This window comes from Arachis hypogaea, chromosome 9, assembly GCF_003086295.3.
Source record: "Arachis hypogaea cultivar Tifrunner chromosome 9, arahy.Tifrunner.gnm2.J5K5, whole genome shotgun sequence".
NCBI lineage: Eukaryota > Viridiplantae > Streptophyta > Magnoliopsida > Fabales > Fabaceae > Arachis > Arachis hypogaea.
Window position 1 is genome coordinate 2,830,612 of NC_092044.1, and position 25,755 is coordinate 2,856,366.

General features: G+C 32.7%; 3 protein-coding genes across 3 annotated transcripts; all 3 read right to left on the reverse strand.

Annotated features, from left to right (window-relative positions):
* Positions 1–5,408: 5,408 nt before the first annotated feature.
* Positions 5,409–8,696, reverse strand: LOC112712785 (F-box/kelch-repeat protein At3g23880). The gene is made up of 2 exons (XM_025765703.2): positions 7,303–8,696; positions 5,409–6,217 (listed from the first exon to the last, which is right to left on the reverse strand). The coding sequence occupies exon 1, from the start codon at positions 8,549–8,551 to the stop codon at positions 7,328–7,330; it is 1,224 nt and encodes a 407-aa protein (XP_025621488.1). The 5' UTR covers positions 8,552–8,696; the 3' UTR covers positions 5,409–6,217; positions 7,303–7,327.
* A 1,198-nt stretch (positions 8,697–9,894) lies between these two features.
* On the reverse strand, positions 9,895–11,250 carry LOC112712786 (F-box/kelch-repeat protein At3g23880). The gene has a single exon (XM_025765704.1). The coding sequence runs from the start codon at positions 11,248–11,250 to the stop codon at positions 9,895–9,897; it is 1,356 nt and encodes a 451-aa protein (XP_025621489.1).
* Positions 11,251–12,974: 1,724 nt separating this feature from the next.
* Positions 12,975–16,453, reverse strand: LOC112709910 (protein NRT1/ PTR FAMILY 1.2). Its single transcript, XM_025761903.3, has 4 exons — positions 16,102–16,453; positions 15,800–16,017; positions 14,535–15,082; positions 12,975–14,293 (listed from the first exon to the last, which is right to left on the reverse strand). The coding sequence occupies exons 1-4, from the start codon at positions 16,211–16,213 to the stop codon at positions 13,330–13,332; spliced, it is 1,842 nt and encodes a 613-aa protein (XP_025617688.1). The 5' UTR covers positions 16,214–16,453; the 3' UTR covers positions 12,975–13,329.
* Between the last annotated feature and the right edge of the window lie 9,302 nt (positions 16,454–25,755).

Consider the following 25,755-nt stretch of genomic DNA (forward strand, 5'->3'; position numbering starts at 1 on the left):
TTTTCGGATAGAGCAGAGAGTAGTGGAGAAAGGGTGAAGATCTGATGCATGCAAGATGATATGATTTACCTTTCTTAAGCTTGATTTAGCTTGGGATTTCAGTTTTAGCTTCTGTGCTTCAAGCTTCAATTCTCTCTCTCTTGCTTCTTTGGTTAAAGGCTTATGGAAGAAGCTCTTTCTCTTTCTTACTTTTCTGAAGTCTTGATATGACCTGATTTGAGAGGAGTGGAACGTTGCCTTGGTTGGAGCAAGATGGTGGGAAATTGAAAACACTTTCAAGCTTGGATCGGGTTATTCTCTTTTTGGCCCGGTGCCTTGCTATGCTTCTTTGTTTGATATGAATGACTTGGGCTTTACTTTCCATTCAGCCCATTAGCTTTGTTTTGTTATTCATTCAACTTGGGCTGCCAAAAATGAAGTGTGACCTGCAACATAGCATAAATAATTAGCAATGTGTACTTATTAATTTAACCACTCTAATTATTTATTTTGCCAAGAATAATGTTTGTCATCACTAATTATTTTAGTTAATTTCTTAACTCAACAGTAAAGAAACTCTTTGCAATTACTTTTGATATTTCTTTTTAAGAATTTTATTTAAATTTCTATGCTTACAAATTCCTAGATAACATGGACTAAGATTGATAAGCTACAACCTGAATTTGGAATAAATATAGTAAAAACCGATAGTAACTCTAAACGAAGAGATATACCTTAAAAGCATGACCCTCTCCTTCCAACTTCAGTTATTTGTGCCATTTTTTTCTTCTCTAATTATGACAGGTCATGAAGCATGTGCCTTTTAGGGTATACACAAATAAAAATAGAGATTATTAACTCAACAACATTTATTAAAATTAAATATAAATGGGCATATATTTCAAATTTGATAAACGGAATTATAAAAATAAACCTGCAAATACTAAAGGGCTAGCACAGAGGATTAGTAACAATTCTATCTCTTGCTACATAAGTCCGTATAACAATTGGTAGAACTCAATTACTTCAGCAGTTATACATGTATAGTAAAGAGTTTTATCACATACATCTGTGACCAAAGCCTGATGATAACCAAATGAGACATATCCCAAGTCAGGGAAAGAAGAGTTCAAAAGATAATGACAGATTGTGAATACAACTGCTGTCAAACCTAAGGTCTTTAGTATGTCCAAAAGACATCTCATGCAACATATAAATTTGTATCATAGGATAATGAAAAAAAGTTCAATATTGATGCCCAGCCATGTTTGTGGTTCAGCTCTCAGAATACTTCTAGGGGATTTTTAGTGGTTTAGGATCATCCTGGGACATGGCTATTTCATAAATGCAATTCTGCATATTGGACCAAAGTCATTGATCAAAAGGAAAAGTATCTTATCCCATGTCTTGCTAAAAGCTTAAAAAAAGCTTCTTTTTTTTTTATTTGTGTCTATACTCCATATTATTGCTGATTTCTATCAAGTATATAATTTTCAAGAATCAGAAAAATGAAGTGTCAAGAAAATTAAAGGATGGATGGTTGTAGACCTCAAATCCTTTAGGAAAAGTAGCAGCTTGCAAAGGATTTTTCTCCATAGTGTTCTTATGGCAAAGAAGCTGCATTATCATAGCATGATTATCAGGCCTTTAAAAAAAGGAATATCAAGAAAAAAACTACTTTAATTGCCAACTTTTTCACAGTACAAAAGAGTAATAACATGCAACTCTCAAGAACTAATTCTCACTTAGAACATTAAGCTTGAGCAGGAATAGAAGTAAAATTGCTGCCTACTATTGGGTATCCAAGTAAATATTATTAATTAAACTTTAGACAGTAAAAAAATGGTAAAAAAGAACTTTTTATTATCCAACCTTTTCTAACATATCAGACTTTGAATTGATATATTAGTTAATTTTTAATTTCAATAATGATAGTAACGAAACAATTCCTTCATCTAATTTTTTCAATACAAATATAAAACTGTAGAACTTGTATAACTTGTCTCATTCAGTTATCATTAGGCTTTGGTGTGTATAATTGTGGAATGAGCAAACTCAGAGTTCAATTTTTCAACTCAGCTCTGCATACCTATATTGTAATCCATAAATAATATTTCACTTAAAATGAAAGCAGCAGCAGTACCAAGTATTGTCTCATCAAGATTATTTGTTTATAGAAAAAATTAGAAAAAATAAAGTAAAAGAAATGCAGTAGCAAAGCTTTAATCTATTTTCAGTTTCTTATGGATGAGTTCATCAATTTCTTGTCTTGTAATAATAAAAATTACGGCTCTCAGCACCATGCACGTACCTCTTTCCCCCCAAGTAAGCTTATTATCTTCATCAAATATGTCTGGTTACTGTGTAGCTTTGTGACCATTTATAATGACTCTACTTGTTTCTAAGAATAAGATAATCGTACAAGTGGGGATCTTAGAAACTGAAATGTCAGTTTTCGAAATTGTGAACTTGGTTGTTTTTTCAAGAAAGGATTTGGTGACTCGAGTAGTTTTTATTTCAATAACAATACTGACTGGATGCATTTGAAAAATGAGATCGTAGTATCATATGCTGGTTGTGTATTAGCCTTTCCCATCAAACTTAAAATTAAGAAAATCAACATAACGTTTTCCAGGTTTCAACATAAAAATATTGGTTTTGTGAAGTATTTAAATTAGCACACATCTAATTATATACTTACAAAGACTAATTTTCCATGGAATTTTTTTAAAATTTATTTTGAGACAGCTCTAGGTTTCAATGCATAATCCTTGAAGCACGTCTATAAAACTTAACATAATCTACCTCAAGTCCCCAACCTCACATCCACTTTTTGAAAATGATTTATCGAATCAAAGACTTTAAAAGGTGCTCACAACTTTCTCAACAAAACATGAACATAAAAAACCACTTTTGCTCTGAATTTTTCTACAAATGGTCAATTTATCAGATTTACTTAACTTTCATGTGAGATCCTTCTAAGTTCCAAAGCATTAGTCTAGATACAAAATTATTTGATGCCATTGGAGGTGGATTATATTGATTAAAGTATACAAAGTGATGTACCAAACCACTAAATCATCAGCAAGTTAAAAGGACAGATACATATTCCTAACATATGATCAAGATGAGAAGGTAGCCATTACCCTTTGTGAAGAATTTCTCTGCATGGCTCCTGATTTGTCCAGCAGTCTTGGTTCCTATTATCCTATATGCTCTGTACAACCAAATCAAAACACCAAAAAAGAAAAGGAGAGGGGAAGACAGGAAGAAAAAGAGATTCCAATTAACATTAAAAAAGAAAAATGTCAGCAGCTGACATCAAATTTCTCAATTTTGAGTTTGGATATACTTCGATTTTAATTGGCAATCTAAACTGAACATATGCATCAGATGAAATGCCAAAAGAATAAAAAATAAAAAACTAGGGGTTGATCGGTTGTAAAATATTACCTTCTTTATGCGCTGCTATGCTCACCATTTTTTTAAGATCATTCGGTACATACTTGACTCATCAAAAGGATAAAAGAAGTCTATCCAACAACTATTAATCCATCCCCTTCGGCAACACCACCAAGAATGGATCACTAATTGTGAGATGTACAAACAAAACAAAGCACAATCAATCACATGTGGTTCCTGCCAAATAACCACCATTACATATTTCTGAGTTCTCTTTGCCATCAGCGCCTAAACTTGCTGTTTATGCCTAACTGATTGTGCTTGTTCTTCTTTTTCTGAGAGATGACAACCCATTTGGCAGTTGGATAATGCTTTCCAACATCACCCAAGCTTCTCACTTATAATATAAGGCAACGAAACCTACAGCTTTCTTTTTTTCTCCTTCTTCTTCCTTCACCCTTCGAAGAAGAGAACAAACAGAGAATAAAAATAGTAAGATATTTTTCTAATTTGAGAATCAAAACAAAATCAAGATTTGAGAAGGTAAATATGAAGAAGTGCAAACTATGCAAGGTTAAGGCTAGGACTTTCTGTGAGTTGGACCAAGCTAGCTTATGCTACAATTAGAAAGCAGCAATAAAACCCTAGCAAATAAAAATAGATACCTTATATGCACCGGTTGAAGATAATTCGAAGTTGCTGGAAAGGGTGCCATCGTAATCACTGCAAATCAGCCATACCACCATTAACTCCTCTGCCAACCCAACCCAGTCCAACTTCAACATCCAGCCAAAACAGAAGCAGATTAACATAAATATCTGTTTTTTTTTTTTTAAATTACCTCTGTAACACCACCGAAGGTAGGATCTCAAGCTCTCCGTTCTCTTCATCGGTGTCGTCAACTTGCTGTCAGCTGCTCCTTCTTCACCAACAGCTGCAACACCAATCACCGCTGCCGCTGTTCTTTCTACTTGACGCTGCATCAACAGCCACCGTCACATTGACTGATTGTTCATCATCTCTGCTGCTCGCCAAAAACAAACTCGGAGCCTCTGCCGTCGTCCTCTATTTTCTTCACCAAACGCTTTCCCAACTGCAGCACCGACCACCTCCATTCTACTCCTTCCATCACCGTGAGCTCCTTCTTCCTTACCGGTGATAATCTCTGTATTTTGAACTACCATTCCATTTGTGTTTACTCAATATGTAGGAAGATAGATATATGGTTGTACACTTGTCGCACAACTAACCATCTAGTGTTCTCCTATTGTATACAGGACAGATATAAAAGCGCTTTCTCTTTGTGACATGGCTTATCGTTTTGTTTGTTAAAATCTCGTTTCAACTCTTGCATTTGTTTTAAGCTCCAATTCTTTAATACTCATTAATAACAGATAACTTATATCACCAGGTTGGTACCTCAGACGTTCATATTATTTCTTTGACCACCAAGAGAGAAAACAAATGTATCAATACATCATTTTTCTCACTACCTAGTATGTTGATCACAGAAAGCTGGTAAAAATTTATTTATCACAAGAAAAAAAATAAAAAAATAAAAAAGTATTAATTTTGATTTTGTTTAGTCATAAAAGAATCATTTATGACCATGAATCCATAATTTGAAGATGCCAATACTATGGTATGGATCATTCATGCACCAATTATCAGGTTCATCCAGAAAACAGTATGCTAGGGTTTGATTAACTGGATTTGGGATGAGGTACTTCGGAGGCCACCATATGATGTTGAAACTAAGCTTTCGTGATAAATACAGAAGTATAATCCCATTTTGTTAGACGGAGGAGTATGTTCCAATACAGGAAATTCAAAGCTGTCATGATCTAAATCTATCCTTCAATCTCCATATTTATCTTAAATCAAACATAAGATTGATTGATGATGATTTTGTGTCCAAAATTCAAATATCTTAATACTATAGATCATACATGTATTGCTTATTTCTATCCAATGGACAAAACCAGTTCTAAGTAACAATCCAAAAACCAAAATGTTGAAAACCAACATGGAAGAACATAATATGAAACTGTAGTCAATAAATTATGGGATATTACAGTTTCTATTTTCTTTCTTCCCTTAATTTAACCCTAAAAGTGATAACTTGTCATATAAAAATAGAACTGGATACCAGAAAAAATTAACTCTAATTGTAAATGAATACTAGTCATTCTTTAATCTTCTCCTAAATAAAGCAGAAAAATTGCTGTGACATTGTGATTTAGCAATGGGGAACAATCATGTCAACAGGAAGTATAGTTTTGCAGTCCTACACCAAGTCTGAAAAAACTATATAAATAAATCATTCAACTAGAATAGCTAGAAACTAAATAGCACGGGAATGCCTTTACCAATAGAGGAATTCACTTGGAAGAAATTGTAGACATGGGTTTTGATGACTTTGATCCAACGCATTTCAGATGTGCTACTTACAAGACCACAGTGTGATGATTAAACCAAGCTTTCATGATAAATATGGAATCGCTTCGCCGCGATGGAGAGCTTAGACAAAGGAGCAACTTTCATCATGTCATCCCTGTGGCTATCAATGACAGGAAACTTAAAGTTACCATGGTTTAAGTTATTTAAAGTTACCATGGTTTAAGTTATTCCTAATTATTCTTGAATAGGGAGCAGCAGTCCCCAGAAGAACATCATTTTCCCAAAGATACAGAGGAATAACGTGTATGCCAAGGTAATGTGGGATCATGGCCAATTTAGTCCAAGATTCAGACACTCCATGCTCCTTCATCAACCACACAGAGCAATGAGTTCTATGCTCACAACAAAATGCAAGGTAGTTCCTCAGCACACATAACTGCAGGATTTTGAAATGACAATACATATCTCTATGATTAGGCAGGAAAAACAAACTATGTGATATATTCATAAAAATATTTCGCTTTAATATTCATGAATAATAAATAACTTCTGTCATCAGGTTAATTTTGTAGAAGTTCATATTATTCTTTGACAAGATGAGTTGGTTAAGTTTGTTAGCCGATGAAAGTTTGTAAATAAGTATTCCCGAGAATTGCTAGAGGGCTAATATAAAAAAAAGTGAGAGCTGGCAAAAAACAGGACAAATGCTACTGTTGGTCATAAAACAGGGTCTAGAACTACAAGGGATAACTAGATAATTAAGAATATAAAAGCTCTTTTTCTTTGTGACATGGCTTATAGTTTTGTTTATTAAAATCTCGTATCAACTCTTCCATTTGTTTTAAGCTCCAATTCTTTAATACTCATCAATAACAGATAACTTATATCACCAGGTTGGTACCTCAGAAGTTCATATTATTTCTTTGACCACCAAGAGAGAAAACAAATGTATCAATATATCATTTTTCCCACTGCCTAGTATGTTGATCACTGAAAGCTGGTAATCATTTATTTATCACAAGAAATAAAAAATAAAAATGTTTTGATTTTTTTTAGTCATAAAAGAATCATCTGACCATGAATCCATAATTTGAAGATGCCAATACTATGGTATGAATCATTCATGCACCAATTATCAGCATATTTCATCTGATTCAACGGGTAAAGCATTCAGTTTTGGATCCAAAAACAACAAAATTAAAAGAAAAACGGTACGCATTAAATTACATATTACATTCTCTCCCCTTAATTTTACCCTAAATAATAGGTTTGAATCTTGGATCAGATCTTCATCACAAGCATAAATTTACTGTAAGTGCAAAGGAACACTAGTAAATGATGGTTAACCCTACAAATCCAGCCTGGGCATGTGAATATGAAATTGGCAATAATCATAACAGGTAGTAATAATTTTGTAAGAAACTAGATAAATAATCACTAAATTAGAAAAGCAATAAGAACAGATAAATTCTCAAAAGTCAAAACTCATAAAGAAGGCCTAGGAGTTGACTAGAATCAAACCATTATTCAGAAGACAGCTTGTCCGTTAGGGTTTGATTAACTGAATTTGGGATGAGCTATTTGTAAGGCCAGGATATAGTGGTGAAACTAAGCTTTCGTGATAAATAAAGACGGACAATCCTATTGAAGGAGTAGGTTTCAATAGAGGAAATTCAAAGCTACCATTATCCAAATTATACAGAACTATCCTTGAAGGTGTTGCAACCGCCACAAGAATATTGTTTCCCCAGATATACAATGGACGTAAATGATAATCAGATAGACGCGGAAGGCAGGGGATGATGGCCAATTTAGTCCAAGATTCAGGCACTCCATACTCCATCATGATCCACACGAACCAATGAGTTTTCTCATGATTAAAACAATATGAAAGGCAGTTCCTCAGCACACATAACCGTGGGAAGAAGAAGATTTTACCATGCGGATCACTGAAGGGCAGGGAAAACTCACTAAAAGTCTCCTTCACCAAGTCAAGGGAAAAAACCAAGCAACCCAGGATGGCATGGCTACGAATCCAGCTAAGAGTGGCGGTGCCAGGCACAAATACCCCTTTATCATCACCCATTATGCTGTTAAATGGGATCTCTTGAATGGCTCTATTGGAAGGGTTGCGGCAAAATGTATAAATTCTAGTGTTATATTCCCCCATGTGATTTACAATCCCAACAAACTTGTAGTTGTCATTCACATGATCATAGCCGAAGCCGCAAACCGATAAGAAATCTCCACATCCCACCGATGGGGGTGTCAATAATCCAGTACAGGGATTCCACAACCTGACAAAGATGTTGATGCCATCAACATGAAACAGCAAGCACAGCAATCCATTGCAAGAGCCAATAACTCTGTGGTTACGTCTCTCCTCGAAGAGAACGACTTCCGTAGGTTTGGAAGGGTTCTCGACCAAGGAGCGTAAGGAGAAATCTCCGAATCCGTAGCTGCAACTATGATGATAAGCAACTCGTGGCCCACTCAAACTTGGACCCGCGGCGGTTGAATGTTGAAGATGGTCTTTGGCGAATTGAGAGCTGGAAATTAGGGTTTTCCATGAACTGCACACTCTCTGTAACCGAACCAGTGACCTTGCTGGAAGCCTCAACAAGATTTCCCTAATGAGTTCATCCGGAAAGAACAGCAGCGGCTGCGATTGCGTTACCGTTGAAGACAGCGACCGTTTTGGGGCGTTTATGGTGACTCTTGAAGGCTTCATCTTCCTCTCCCTCTCGTAATAATCATGTGGCTGCTCCATAACAACTTAAAGAGAGGTTAGCGGCGGCCACGACGGCGAAAAGGTTTAGCTTCACAAACTTTGAACTTCCCGACTGCACTACAGTAGAGTAGGTACTTGACAATTTCCAATTCCTATTTCTTTTTCCGTGGGCCACGTGACTGCGTGTGCCTTTCAAAAAGAGTTAAATAACCAAAAAAAATTCAAAAATTAATCCCGCTATTTTTTTTTGTAACATAAAAGACTTGACTACTTGAGTGATTTTTTATGAATTTTTTTTAAATAGAAAAATTTTATATTTGAATATTTTATATACAAATATTTTAATTTATCTACTATTTTTAGTTTTATACTTTTATTACTAAAATTTTATCAAACATATTAAAATAATAAAAATAATTTTTAAAAAAAAAATCTTTTTATATAAATTTAATTTCAACCAAATAAACTCAAAGTGAATTATCCATCTCAAGCAAGTAAGGGCATGGTGGATATCCGTACACTCGGATAATATTGTTATTCTTATTCAAAATTATTCATACACTCGGATAATATTGTTATTCTTATTCAAAATTATTCATACACTCGGATAATATTGTTGTTCTTATTCAAAATTATTCATCATAGTCATAGCTCTCACGATGATGTAAATTCTATCACTCTCGTATAATTCATTTGATTATGTCTCTCTTGATTTCAGTATATAGTATTACTCAATAGCAAATCTTCAAATAAGTTTTTTCTCTTTATTTTACATGTTTAAATATCTTTGGTTTTTTTATTAATGGATTTGAGTCAAATTGATTCATGCCTTGTTTCATTTTTCTTTAAAATTTCTAATATAAAATTTGATGACAGAAAGAGGTTGAATTGTTGCAAAGGTTGTAGGAAAAAAGGATGGGTTGACTTCTGTGATTATGTAGGTAAGAAAAAAGAATAAAAATCAGTTTCTAAGTGACAATGGACAAAACCAGTTCTAACTTCTAAATAACAATCCAAAAACCAAAATGTTGAAAACCAACATGGAAGAACATAATATGAAACTGTAGTCATTAAATTATGGGATATTACAGTTTCTATTTTCTTTCTTCCCTTAACTTAACCCTAAAAATGATAACTTGTCATACAAAAATAGAACTTGAGACTAGAAAAAATTAACTCTAATTGTAAATGAACACCAGTAAATGATAGTCATTCCTTAATATCCTAAATAAAGCAGAAAAATTGCTGTGACATTGTGATTTAGCAATGGGGAACAATCATGTCAACAGAAAGTATAGTTTTGCAGCCCTACACCAAATCTGAAAAAAACTATATAATCATTCAACTAGAATAGCTAGAAACTAAATAGGGCGAGAAAGCCTTTACCAATAGAGGAATTCACTTGGAAGAGATTGTAGACATGGGTTTTTTATGACTTTGATGAGTTTGATCCAACGCATTTCAGATGTGCTACTTAGAAGACCACAATGTGATGGAGAAACCAAGCTTTCATGATAAACATGGAATCGCTTCGCCGCCATCGAGTGCTTAGACAAAGGAGCAACTTTCATCATGCCATCCCTGTGGCCATCAATGACAGGGAACTTAAAGTTGCCATGGTTTAAGTTATACCTAATTATTCTTGAATAAGGAGCAGCAGTCCCCAGAAGAACATCATTTTCCCAAAGATACAGAGGAGTAACGTGTATGTTAAGGTACTGTGGGATCATGGCCAATTTAGTCCAAGATTCAGACACTCCATACTCCTTCATCAACCACACAGGGCAATGAGTTCTATGTTCACAACAAATTGCAAGGTAGTTCCTCAGCACACATAACTTTAGGATTTTGAAATGACAATACATATCCTTATGATTAGGTGGGGAAAACAAACTATGAGTCTCCTTCTCCAAATCAAGGGAAAGAACCATGGGATTAAAAGCACCATCACCTGGAACAATCCAATTAAGAGTTCCGGTGCCGGGGACGAATACCCCTTCCTTATTCTCTATATATCTGGCCTTAAATGCCATATCCTGAATCTTTCTCCATGAAGAATTCAATCCAAATGTATATACAGTGGTTGCAGATTTATGAGGTTTTAGTGTTTTCTGTTCCTCATTTACAATTCCAACAAGCTTGTAACTGTCACTAACATGGTCATAGCCGAAGCCACAGACATTCAACAAACCCTCAAATTCCAGTTCTTGAGATGTCAATCCAGTGCAGGGGTTCCACAAGATGACATTCACACGGTTGTGGAACTTATTATGATCAGCATCAACCAAGCAGAGTAATCCATTGCAAGAGCCAATAATGTTGTAGTCACGTTTTCCCTCGAAGCAAAACCCTTCCGTAAAAGGCTTCTCGAACACGGATCGTACGGAGAAATCTCCGAATTGGTTGTGTTTATGCCACCATCTAGGATAAGCGATTCGTGGCTCGCTCAAGCTTGGTTCTGCGGCGGTGATTGAACGGCGAAGATGATTGCTGGCGAATTGGGAGCTGGAAATTAGGGTTTTCCATGAATTGCAGACACTCCTTAACTGAACAAGCAACCTCGCTGGAAGCCTCAGCAGGATTTCAGTGATGATCTCATCAGGAAGACATGGAGGCGGTGTTGCCGAAGGATGGAGATGCTCCGCGGTGGTTCTTAAAGCCTTCCCCTTCCTCTTGATAACGTCGTTGTCGGTGTCGTCGTCCTCATCGCGTGGCTGCGACGTTGCTCTTCCTCCCATCCTCTGTAATCTGCACTGAAAATTCCAATCTCTTTGGAGCGTGTAGGGGTGCCTCTCTGTAAATTTTTTTATGTTACTCAAGATTAAAAATTAAAATGATAAAAACGTTTTAAAGAACTTTTGAAGTTTTAACATGTGATAAATAAATTTAATTTTGATGTATTCAATTACATAAAGTCATCAAGCAAAAGTAATTATTTAATATTAAAATTGGATAGTTCGATTTTTGTTTTCAAAAATAAAAAAATTAAAATATAAATCAAATCCTCTGGTTTGTAATTTATTTTTTCTCTTCAAACAAATCGAATCATCCGATTTGATTAATATCAATTAAAAAAAATCAACGTCATATAAAAAAAATATTCAATCTTCCAATAACAACATATTACACATATTTTATCAATATAAAAAAATTAACCCGTATTTTACACTATCATCAAAATTAAATTTGTGATAAAATAATTAAATATTTAAAAATTCACAACAGTGTACAAAAATACGTATATATATCTAATAAAAAAATATAAAGAATCAATTTTAATTAATTAGCATTGGTCAATTTTAATATTTATATTTGTAATTTAAAATTTAAGATTAAAAATTTATAATTTATAATATAAATTTTAAAATAAATAAAATAATTTTTAAAAAATTAATTAATAACTTGATGTTAATTGAAAAATTTAATTATTTAATATTATTTTTAGTTTATATTCTATAAAATATTTTAATGTTTCAAAATATTAGAAAATTAATTTTTAGTAAAATAAAGAGTAATATTCAAAAAAATTCAAATTTTGACTAAATAAATTCAATTTTTGATGAAATTACCTGAAAAAAATTATGATCTCAAGAAAATTAACTCTTATTAATAATTTATTTTAAAAAATTATGTATATATTAAAAGTTAATTATTAAATAATTATATATTTATGTATAAATATATGTATTATTTAATTTATTTTTAATATATATTTTATATTTAAATATATATTTTTTATATGACTGATTTGGTGGTAAACTTTTGGTAAAACCTTGGCATGGTTGTTTTAAAAAGTAGTAACTTATTTTTAAAACTTAGATAGTTAATTCTTCTATGACATTATTTTCGGAAACAACTAACAATAGTTACCTTTTTATAAACTATTAGAAACTAATTGACATATTATTTGTGTATAATTTGGGTGATATGCTTTAAACAAAGCTGTCTAATGTCTAGTGTTCAGGTCAAATTTATTATCTATGATCATTCTTTTATGCTGTTAAGTTGTTAAGATTATGCAGTTTGCTCAGGAATCCAAGCCTTATCCCACTGAACTGATTTCGTTGGAAGAAACCAATCAATGTATCATTTTGTTGCGCTAACTGGGGCTTGGTTTGGTAAAGTTTTTTGAAAAGATGTTTGTGTTCGTTTTATGTTTGGTAAATCAAAAAGTTTATTTATTTGTTAATTCTAAAATCTTCTAACTACTATGGAGTATGGACCCTTTAGATGTTAGCCAGTTCTGCATAACAACCGGGAACCAAAATGTTGAAAATCAACATGGAAGAACATAACATGAATGAATGATCATTAAAATATGGGATATTATAGTTTCTAATTTCTTTCTTCACTAAACTTTACCCTAAAACAATAACTTGTCATCTAAGATTATCATAAGTTCAGAACTTGATACAACTAAAAGAAGATAAAAAGAACTTTCATAGACTCATACAGCAATGAGTTCTAAATAATCTATAAATCTATTCTTTTTCATATCATTGAGAGATCATCCAAAAACAATACAATTTCTCTATGGAGTAAATTTGAATCTTTATTACCTTCAGGCATACCTTACATATCTGCATCCATAACCTGCTTATATCTATTACTAGCCAAAAACTTGTAAACAAAAATAAGGCTATCCAAATTGGTTGTTGCTCCCCATATAATACACCCTTTAATCAACTATAAAACAATTCAACTAGCCAACTAATCCTTGCTTTTCCTTAATTATCATCATGAACCCAAACTTCACCTCTTCCATCTTTCACATGAATTTAGTTGACAAAATAAAGTGACAGATTATTGGCTCAACCTTAAGTACCTTTATGAATTTGACCACCATGACCAAATTCAGTTAACTCTTTCTCCTTTGGTCCAATTTCCTCACTCTCATTCCCCAATTCATTTCCTTCAATTGAACCCTTTTCATCACTTACCTTTGATACTACTTGATCAGATGTAGGTCCATAAGCCCAACTACACAACAGATAATACAATATATTAACAGCACTAATTGAAGCAAGAACCCAATAGTACTTATCATAATGACCCTTGTTAATGTTATCTGAAATCCAATCTTCTTTTCCACCTCTAGAAGTGAGGTTTTGCACCATGCTGAATACTAAGGAAGATACCACATTCCCTGCAGCCATTCCCAATCCGACAAGAGACGAAGCAACACTTGACATAGTCTTAGGAAACTCTGTGTAATAGAACTCATTCTGGCCTATTGCATTGAATGCTTCAGCTATGCCACCCAAGATAAGTTGAGGGAAAAGCCACATTGCTGACATCTTCAACACTGCATGAGGATCATTAATGTGTCCTTCCTCGATTGCTCTTCTTCGCCTTGTGGTCTCGACGATAGCACCGGTTACAAAGTGGAGAAAAGAGAAGAACAGGCCTAGTCCTATTCTTCTTTTAGCAGTGATCCTAACTTGTTTCCCTCTGAGCTTGGATGCTAGAGGAATAATGGCACGATCATAGAGAGCAATCCATAAGAATATTGTAACTATCATGATCACACTAAAAGAACCTGCTGGAACTTCAAAGTTTGAAGTGATGTGTCTGTTGAGTGATTTTGCTTGCAGCAATCCAAATGAGCCTCCAATGCTAAGAGACATCATGATCCCTGTAGACCATAGAGGAATGACTCTGATGATAGCTTTCAGCTCTTCTACTTGATTTACTGTGCAAAGACTCCATGGATTTAAGGCCAAGCCATCAGAAGTTATGTCATTTTCTGGATCTCTAATGAGGCATGCTTTGTTCAGAAACCTGAAAAGCACACAAAGCAGTGTCACATGTTCAGTAATTTAGTCTTAGATCACTGATTTAGTGAGTTAACTTCGCATCCCAATGCATATACATGACACAATGACAGTGTTTGATCTATGTAGCCGATTCCACTTAGAGGAAAAAAGGCATTGCTAAGAAGAAGAAATGCACCCTTACTCTCAAACTTAAGAAAAAGCTTACTTCAGAGGAGTTATATTAAAGTGAATATGTGATTTTCTACCTTAGTTTATCAGATGGAACAACAAATTCAGAGTCCTTCTTATGATGATACATTCCGGCTGAGCTCTGAGCCGGCAATGGAAGCTTCCTGTTCTTATAGGACGCCACGATTACTCGAGCAAAGCCGGTGATCAAGCTGCCTTGTATCTTATTCTTGATATAAAGTGGAGAAGCAAGGAAGAAGAAGATAGTAGACATGAGCATAAGTGCTGCAGGAACACCAAAACCAAGTTTCCATCCAAGATGATCTTGGATATATACAATGCCAGTGAATGCAATTATGACAGAAATTGATGCTGAAGCATAATACCAACTGAAGAAAATTTCCAAGGCTCTTTGGTTATTAGGGTTGTCCTTTTTATTCACTTGGTCTGCACCAAATGCTAGGGAGCATGAAAGGCCTCCATTTCCAATGGACATGAGAGCAAAGGCTGAGAGTAACATTGCCATCTGTGGATTCGTCGCCGACTTACATTTTCCGGCTGCTGGATTGCAAGGTGGAGGCCTTGCCTGAGGGATCATGGCAGTTAGCCACATGAGTGCCAATCCCTGCAACAAAAGGAAGAAAAAAGATTAAGAATGTTTTCAACATTTCTGAGGTGATTAGATAAGTGAAAACTGAAAAGTTAGTATTTAGTCTTTGTTGGAGAATTAGTACATTGAAATAGTGATCTTGTCTTACATTTCATGAAACTCTGATCTTCGATAACAAATAACAGAAAACAAAAATATTTATATTGCTATCATGAACAAATTTTGAGTACCCTCCATGCCCTCTAAGCATAATTCATTTGACATATTAACATTAAAGAGAACTACATCTGTTTTTCATCTACCTTCCCTCTTAAATTTATTTTCTTACTATTTTGGCAATAATTGAAAGGAACAGAACAAGACAAGCCTTTTGGGAGATCTAACTTAAACTACTTAAGTGCAACAACAACAACAACAACAACAAAGCCTTGTCCCACTAAGTGGGGTCGGCTACATGAATCAAACGACGCCATTGTGCTTTGTCATGTATCATGTCTACAGAGAGACTGTTTACATGTAGATCTCGTTTGACCACCTCATGGATGGTCTTCTTAAAGTAAGGTGTCACTTAATCCGAGTTTACTAATGTAATTAAGACCAAACTACTTACACTTGAATTTCCAACACTACCCTTCCCTCCTCAAGTAATTTCTTTTCTTACATGATAATAATTGAAGGGCAAAAAGGACAATTATTGATTGAACTCATAAGGTTGAAAAAAAGATTATTTACCAGAAAAGTGATTATGGATCCTAATCCAACAGCAAGGAAGCGACCCAAATAAGAATCAGCAATGAAAGCACCAACCACAGGTGTGAAATGGCTTGTTGCCTGTGATAGAAGGAGTATCTGAGTTGCTTTGTCCAAATGGAGCTTGTAACTCCCCATCAAATATAACACCATGTTTGGCAAAAGACCAATTGTTGCAACACTTGCAAGTGCTTCATTTGCTGCCATTATTAACACAAACCAAACAAATTAAAAAAACAAATCACATAACACAATAATTATGTTAAGTTTTAACTTGTAAGTACCTATGATGAAAGGCATGGTAACAAGACCACCCTTCTTTTGTGGTTGTGACATGTTTTGGTGAGAAGCCATTTCCACTTCACTTGTGGAATGCTCAACTTCTTCCTTCTCCATTGAAAACTTGTTTCTACTTTCTTGTGGAGAAAAAGAGTGAAAATCTTAAATAGAACTTGACATGCAGCAGAGATAATAATTAAAAGGAAGAAAAAATAATTTGCTTAATGAAGTGTGATGTCATAGCTTGTGTAATGAGTGGGAAATGGGAAAGTGAAGAATGATAAGCGTGTGTGCATAGATAACACAGCTCAAGTAGTGAACCACCTTTGGACCATGTTTCTGTCTTGTCCCAACATTATTCATTAATTATTACTAATTAATAAATTCATTAATTAAACTAGGATACATACATTTTGGAATAATCTATGATGGGGCCATCTATTTGAGATTTTTTTTTAAAAAAAAAAGAGTAAAATCTATGATACTAATAATAGAAAGTTTGACATTTCTTTTTAATAAATACATTGGAAGTTAAACTATATCTTTTAATTTTTGGGATAAAATTTTCCAAAATAGAAATCTTAACAACCACTAATAATTTGAGAAATTCAAAATAGCAAACTTCGCTTTAAATAATTTGACAAATATATTATTCGTACATAAAAATTAGTCATCAAAAACCACCACTAACGTATTTATGTATAAATATATATGCGGTTTAATTTATTTTTAATGTGTATTTATATTTTAACAAGAATTTAATTTTGATGGGTCAACAATGTAAAATATTTTATAGTTTATATTGAAATCAAATGAAAATAATAATTTAGTTTATAATGGAACATATAATTTAAGTTAATATTAAGAGTTTAATTTTGATGCGTCAACAGTATAAAATATTTTATAGTTTATACAGTCATTTAATTATATCTATTTTTTTGAACGAGCATTCAGACAATAAATGTAAAAAGTAATTATTTTTACCAACCTATTATTATGTAATTAGATTCACACATAAAATTATTTAATATTGACAATGCATCAAAATTAAATTTTAATACTAAATAAACATCGAGTTTGATAAAATCAATATCAGTAATTCTCTATTGAATTTGGCTTTAGAACAATAACAACCAAGTCGTAACATACATCTTTTTAAAAAAAAGTTAGCACATTTTTTAGATTATTTTGTGTCAATTATGTGACGTTTTATTTCCTATTTAAAAGATGAAAACTCTTTCAAAAACTAAAATTTTATTTCTTTTATATATTAATATGAACAATTAACGAACGGATGAAAAAAATATGTAAAACTATGAAGCATGAATATGAAACATGAGACATGACACGATGTAAGACATATTTACATTAATTTCAAATTTTTGTTTATATATATATATATATATATATATATATATATATATATATATATATATATATTACTGATAAATTATAATATTTAATATTTTATTAATCATATAATGTATTTTTAAATATAAATTATATTTTATTAATATTAAATATAAATTAATTTTTGTATATTTTAATTTTTTTTAATCATGTAATGTATTTTTAAATATAATGAACTAACAATACAATTAAACATATAGATGTATAATCATATTAATTGAATATATCCAATTACGTTTAAAGAATTTTTATTTTTATTAAAACACAATTAAAAAAAAAAAACAAAAATATGCATGTGGATTGTGGAATGAATTGCAGAGAAACGTCATAGATAAGATGCAAACATGGCAACTAAAAGAATGGTATGTACGGTTAATTTTTGTATATATTGTATGAATCACTTAAATATTGGGTGATTCAGTGTTTAACAAATTTTTGGAATGACACAAACAACTAGTTAAAGATGTATTATAAAAAAAAAAAATTACTCGTAAAAATACAAATAACTATTTTTGTTTGTAACACGAATGTCTTATATATATATATATATATATATATATATATATATATATATATATATATATATATATTGGTTTACCCAAACGGTATTTTTCAACTCGACAGGTCAAGGACTAATCCGTCGCGGATCTGAGCTCCATTTAAGGATCTGTCGCTGGCCAATAAATTAATGCATGCACAAAACAAGGTTCGAATTCTCGACACTTGTTTAAGTGGATGAGTGAGTTAATCTCTCAACCAACCCAAGTTGGTTATATATATAGCACTGCAGTTGATTGAAAAGTTTGAACCCGATTTAGTGGATCCACATCCACTAGATTATTATTGTTACTCAGCTTGTGCCCTAGCAACAAGCCTACAATTATTGGGAGTCAAACATTATATTATTCAAAATCTTCTTGATTGGTTTCAGATTGTGGATGGGGACATACAAATCCAAATATGCAAGTGGAGTTTTTAGATTAATTATTTATTTATTTCTGCTTCTATAGCCATTGCATGTTTCTCTTTTCATTGAAAAATATAGGTAGATAATAAAAATACTAAATAATATAAATAATAAATATATTAGATATTTATTTTACTAGGTATATAAATAATTATTTTAATATTAAAATTTATATGAATAATTTAAAAATATAATATATTTTTATTTAATTAGTAATTATTCATGTTATTTAAAAAATTATTGATTAGTTAGCATAATTCCTTTTTATTTTGTCATAATCAAATTAAAGTAGTGTGTATGTGTATGCCAAAAAAATAATCATAAAAAGGATTCTAATGTTTAAGATATTAATCTTCATATGTATACAGTTGAATTTTCGATTTTTTATTTAAAAAAGTTATTTATTTAACAACTTAAATTGAAATACAGAAATTTTTGTGTGTGAGTGTTGAGTGTCTTTTTTTTTCCCAAGTGGTATTTACTCCTTCAGATATATTCCCATTGTTTAATCTCAAATCAGTGGCTAGCTACTTAAAAAAACAAAAAAAAGAAGTAAATGAATGTAATATTACTAAATTAATATATAAAAGAGAATAAATTAATAAAAAAATCTCATTTTAATTTAACAGTCTCCAATTTGTTTTTTGGATTTATTAAAAGATTAATTAGTATATCTAAAAAATGTGTTTAAACTTTAAATATATAATTTTTTTAATGAACCTAAAAAAATTAACTTAATGTATATTACAATTAAATCATATACTAATTTGAATATGAGTGAATTACTATAAAAAAATATAATAAGTATATAGCCTGCTAACAAATAAATCCTTCTAAAAATTGTGTTTTGGAAGAAAATACTACTTCTTAAGATTAAAACATCAATTATATTCATTTTTATTTCACTTGATATTTAAGAAAAGATATTAGAATGTTTTTTAGACATTCTATATTATTATATTCAAATTAAAGTTGAATTTTGATGTCCTGTTAGTGTAAAGTATTTTATATAGTTGTGCAATTACATTTGTTATGTTAGATAACTATTCATGCAATTAATGTAAAGATAGTTATTTTTCTTGATATGACATTATGTAATTAAATATACGTGTAAAACTATTTTATTGACATAATAAGAAAATAGAAATAGAATTAAAAAAATGATAAATATATATTAAAGTTGCCGTGTTAAAGTTTTTCCATGATACAAGAGTCGTCCTATTTATAGGAATATTACCAACTAATTTCATAAATATTTTATCTACCGATAATTACTAATTTAATTCTCAACTACTAACAACTCTAATAATATTTTAATATATCCCATAAGCTGGTGAATGAAAAATGTTAATAATTTTATCTTTGATAAGTTTTGATGAGATGGTTGAGGAAGAGGCGGCACGTGTGGCGCGAGAGAAAAAGAAAGACAAAGAAAGAGAGAAGTGTGGCGTGGCCACAACTCTGATCATGACAAAAAGGAGGAACAAAGTTTGTGCGACGCGATGACGCATAGAAGAAAAATGGAAAGAGGATAGTGGCAGCAAAGATGGGATTGCCGGCAAATGCTAGTGGTTTTTGGTCTGTTGAACTTGAAAAGATGAAACGAAAAAGATGGATTTATGGTTAAAGTGAGAAAACATAAAAAACAGATATAAAGAAAAAAAAAAGAACAACACAGAGAAAAAATAATTTTGTGAAAGAAAACATAGTAGTTTTACGAAAAAATATATCCTTGTTGTAAAATAAAAGATATATGAAATAAAGATGTATAAATAGAAGACTCTAGTATTAAAATAATTAGCTCAATAATAATTTATATATATATAATAATATTATATGTTGTAATGTATATATATATACACAAAGATAGAAAGGAGTATTAAAAATAAAGAGAGAGAGAATTGCATTTGTTTATTGTTACTATCTCAATATAATAAAGATGGTTAATATTGCTATTAATATTATATGTAAAGAGTAATAGAAAATAGAATTTAAAATACTTATAAAATAAAAGAAGAGAAATAATTGTAATAGTAATATAAGGAGAATGGTATTTGATTGCAACATAAAAGGGAATCGATTTCTTATTATTTGGTTGTGAGTAGTAAGAGAAAAGAAAATAAGTGCTTTATAGTAAGAAAGAGAGAGAGGGAATATATTAGTTTTATTATTGCTGTGTGTATGTTACGAGAGGATTCATCCTCTAATCCTCTATTTATACATATAAATATTCAACCATTCAACCTTTCATTAACTCTCAATTTGCCTTGAAAGACCATTTCTTTAGTATGGGAATAGTTAGCTGCCCAATCTCATAAATGGGCATTCAATTTGTTTTTATCACAACACTCTCCCTTGATGACCATTTAGGATTATTACCTCGTTAAAACCTTACTAAAGAAAAACCCATTGGGAAAAAACCTTAGTGAAGGAAAAAGAGTACAATATTCTTTGTGATAAGGACTGCCTCATTAAAAACCTTGTCAAGAAAAACCCAATGGGAAAAAAACCTGACCAAGGAAAAAAGAGTACAGTCTCCCCCTCTTGTCGACATCATTTAATGTCTCAAAATCAACGCATCCCAATCTCATGTACCAATCTTTCAAAGGAGGATTTTGGGAGTGACTTTGTAAATAAATCTGCCAGATTGTCGCTTGAGCGGATCTGTTGGACATCAATCGTCCCTTGATTTTGAAGATCATGAGTGAAGAAGAATTTAGGAGAAATATGCTTTGTTCTATCACCTTTGATGTATCCACCCTTAAGTTGAGCAATGCATGCTGTATTATCTTCAAACAGGACGGTTGGAGCTATCTTATGATCAATCAGTCCACATGATGACAGAATATATTGAATCAGACTCCTCAGCCAAAAACACTCGCGACTAGCTTCATGAATCGCCAGTATTTCAGCATGATTAGAGGATGTTGCAGCAATCGTCTGTTTCGTGGACCTCCAAGATATAGCTGTACCACCATATGTGAACAGGTATCCTGTTTGAGATCTCCCTTTATGTGGATCAGACAAGTATCCAGCATCTGCATAGTCAACTAGTTGTAACTTGGATCCATAGGGATAAAGCAATCCCATATCAACCGTCCCATGAAGATATCGAAAAATTTGTTTGATTCCACTCCAATGTCTTCTGGTTGGAGAGGAACTATATCTTGCTAGTAAATTCACAGCAAATAATATATCGGGTCGCGTATTATTAGCAAGATACATTAGTGCCCCAATAGCACTAAGATATGGTACTTCAGGACCAAGGATATCCTCATTTTCTTCTTTAGGACGGAATTGATCCTTTTTCACATCCAAAGATCTTACGATCATTGGGGTACTTAATGGATGTGACTTATCCATATAAAATCTCTTCAAGATCTTTTCTGTGTATGTTGTTTGATGAATAAAGATCCCGTCTTTTATATGCTCGATCTGCAGGCCGAGACAAAATTTAGTCTTTCCAAGATCTTTCATCTCAAACTCTTCTTTTAGAGTTTTTATAATTGTTGGAATCTCTTCAGGAGTCCCAATGATATTTAAATCATCAACATACACAGCAATTATAATAAACTCAGCTGTAGTTTTCTTTATAAAAACACATTGGCAAATATCATCATTCTTAAATCTATTTTTGGCCAGATACTCAGTAAGACGATTATACCACATTCGTCCAGATTGCTTTAGACCATATAAAGATCTTTGCAATTTAACTGAGTATAACCCTTGCGAATATTCATTGGATGGTTTAGATATCTTTAATCCTTCAGGGACTTTCATATAGATATCCCGATCTAATGAGCCGTATAAATAGGCTGATACCACATCCATTAAATGCATATGCAGTTTATGATATGCAGATAAGCTGACCAAATAACGCAAAGTTATCGCATCCACTACAGGGGAATACGTTTCTTCATAATCTATACCGGGCCTTTGTGAAAAACCTTGTGCCACAAGTCGGGCTTTGTAGCGCACGACTTCATTTTTCTCATTTCGTTTTCTTACAAATACCCATTTATATCCAACAGGTTTTACATCTGCAGGTGTACGGACTACAGGTCCAAAGACTTCATGTTTTGCGAGTGAGTTTAATTCAGCCTTCATGGCTGCTTCCCATTTTGGCCAATCATTTCTTTGTCGACATTCTTCAACTGATCTTGGCTCAAGATCCTTATTTTCATGCATGATATTCAATGCCACATTATATGCAAATATTTCATTGACAATTGTCTTATTTCGGTCCCATTTCTCTCCTGTAAAGACATAATTTATCGAGATCTCGTCATTTTCACAATTTTCAGGTTCCTGAACGTCTTCTGGCGTTAATATTATATCAGAATTTTGGACAAATGCAGGCGTCTCTACTATGTCTTTTTCAACAAGAATATTATTTACCTCTTTTCTCTTTCGAGGATTTTTGTCTTTGGAACCGACAGGCTTGCCACGTTTCTGGCGTGAATTTGCTTCAGTGGCTACTTGTCCTACTAGGACATCAATTCGAATGGGGGCATTTTTCGCTGGTATATAAGATTTGGTAATCCTCTTTGTATTGGAAAATGCATCAGGCAATTCATTTGCTACTCTTTGCAAATGTATAATCTTTTAAACTTCCAGTTCACATTGCCCTGATCGAGGATCTAAATGCATCAACGATGATGCATTCCAGTTATGTTCCTTTTCAGGAAGCTTATTCTCTCCCCCTAATGTTGGAAATTTTGATTCATCAAAATGACAATCCGTAAACCGGGCTTTAAATACATCTCCAGTTTGTATCTCAAGATACCTCACTATAGAGGGAGAATCATATCCAACATATATTCTCAATTTTCTTTAGGGTCCCATTTTGGTGCGATTAGGTGGTGCAATGCGAACATATATCGCACACCCAAATATTCTTAAATGGGAAACATTTGGCTGCTGGCCAAAAGCTAATTGCATAAGAGAGAACTGATGATAATTCGTTGGCCTCAAACGAATAAGTGCTGCGGCATGTAAAACAGCATGCCCCCAAACCGAGGTTGGGAGATTTGTTCTCATAAGTAAGGGTCTAGCAATTAATTGGAGTCGTTTAATAAGTGACTCTGCTAACCCATTTTGTGTGTGAACATAAGCTACTGGATGTTCAACACTTATTCCATTAGCCATACAATAAGCATCAAAAGCTTGGGAAGTAAATTCACCAGCATTATCAAGACGAATTGCTTTGATTGGATTTTCTGGAAATTGTGCTTTTAATCGAATAATTTGAGCCAGTAATCTCGCAAACGCCAGGTTGCGAGAAGATAATAAGCACACATGTGACCATCTCGAAGATGCGTCTATCAGGACCATAAAATATCTAAAAGATCCACATGGTGGATGAATAGGTCCACATATATCACCTTGAATCCTTTCTAGGAATTCAGGGGACTCAAATCCAATCTTTACCGGTGATGGCTTTAAAATTAACTTTCCCTGAGAACATGCAGCACAACAAAATTCACCAGTTTTAAGAATCTTCTGGTTCTTTAGTGAATGTCTATGAGAGTTTTCAATAATTCTCCTCATCATGGTTGTTCCCGGATGACCCAATCGGTCGTGCCAAGTTATGAATTCATTTGAGCTAGTAAACTTCTGGTTTACAGTGGCATGTGATTCAATTGCACTAATCTTGGTATAATACAACCCAGATGAAAGTGAGGGTAATTTTTCTAATATAACTTTCTTATTTGAATCATGAGTTGTGATACATAAATACTCATGATCTTCCTCATTCATTGTCTCAACATGATATCCATTTCGGCGAATATCTTTGAAACTCAACAAGTTCCTCAGAGACTTGGTAGATAATAGTGCATTATTTATTATAAATTTTGTTCCTCCAGGAAACAAAATTATAGCTCTTCCGGAGCCTTCAATCACATTGCCTGAGCCAATAATAGTATTAACATATTCCTCTTTTGGCACAAGATGGGTAAAATATATATCACTTTTGAGAATAGTGTGCGAACTTGCACTATCTGCAAGGCATACATCTTCATTACATATCCTTGCCATTTTCTTCAAAAACAAATAATAATAAAATAAGTAGTATGCACAGTTAAATTGAATACTTGATCAGAATTATTTTTCTAAGAAACACTATACATAAAATAATGTCATACACTAAAATTTTATTTTAAAACATAACACATTTAATGATTTTAAAATTCATAAACATTAATATTTCATTATTTATGTACATCACATTTGAAACTTAAACACATAGAAAATAAAACTTAACAATAAGTTCTTTACATTATTTATTTACATAGATACTTCACAATCCCACATATTAAACTATTCCATCATTGATCAAATGACCAATATTTCCTTCAGGATCCTCAAAGAAATCAGATACATCATAATGAGTGGTGGAGTTCTCAGCCTCATTTGAAACAAAAATTTGTTTCCTTTCCTTTGTCGTTCTTTTTCAAAGATGCCTGGTAAAGATCGACTAGGTGCCTTGGGGTACGACAGGTACGAGACCAATGGCCCTTTCCACCACAACGGAAATATTTCTCCTCGGTTGATTTATTCTGCCTGATATTCCTTTCTTTATCCCACTTCTGGTAAGATCCTCTCTTTTGAACATAATTCTTTTTCCTTCCATAATTTTTCTTGTTATTAAAAGCTTGCCATTTACCTCTTCTGGGGTAATGATTTGCCGTATTTACTTCAGGAAATGGGGCGGCATCAGCTGGGCGCACTTCATGATTTTTCAATAACAACTCATTGTTGCATTCGGCAACAAGAAGGCAAGAAATTAACTCAGAATATTTTTTAAACCCTTTCTCTCGATACTGCTGCTGCAGGAGCACATTCGAGGCATGGAAGGTTGAGAAAGTTTTCTGTCATGATCAGTTATTTTTTCCCCACACAATTTCATTCGTGAGGTGATTCGAAACATTGCAGAATTATATTCATTTATAGATTTAAAATCTTGTAAACGCAAATGCGTCCATTCATATCGGGTCTGAGGAAGTATCACCGTTTTCTGATGATTATACCTTTCTTCAAGGTCTTTCCAAAGATCTGTAGGATCTTTTAATGTAAGATATTCATTTTTCAATCCTTCGTCAAGATGACGACGGAGAAAAATCATGACTTTAGCTTTATCCTTCTGGGATGCATTATTTTCAGCCTTAATGGTATCTCCAAGATCCATTGAATCAAGATGGATTTCAGCATCTAATATCCATGATAAATAATTGTTTCCAGATATTTCAAGAGCATTGAATTCAAGATGAGAGAGTTTCGA

Coding starts and splice junctions, on each gene's coding strand:
- LOC112712785 (XM_025765703.2), bottom strand. CDS start 8,551: ATGGAGCAGCCACATGATTATTACGAGAGGGAGAGGAAGATGAAGCCT.
- LOC112709910 (XM_025761903.3), bottom strand. CDS start 16,213: ATGGAGAAGGAAGAAGTTGAGCATTCCACAAGTGAAGTGGAAATGGCT. Junction 16,018..16,101: donor TACCATGCCTTTCATCATAG/GTACTTACAAGT, acceptor TAATAATGGCAG/CAAATGAAGCACTTGCAAGT. Junction 15,083..15,799: donor GATCCATAATCACTTTTCTG/GTAAATAATCTT, acceptor CTTTTGTTGCAG/GGATTGGCACTCATGTGGCT.
- LOC112712786 (XM_025765704.1), bottom strand. CDS start 11,250: ATGGGAGGAAGAGCAACGTCGCAGCCACGCGATGAGGACGACGACACC.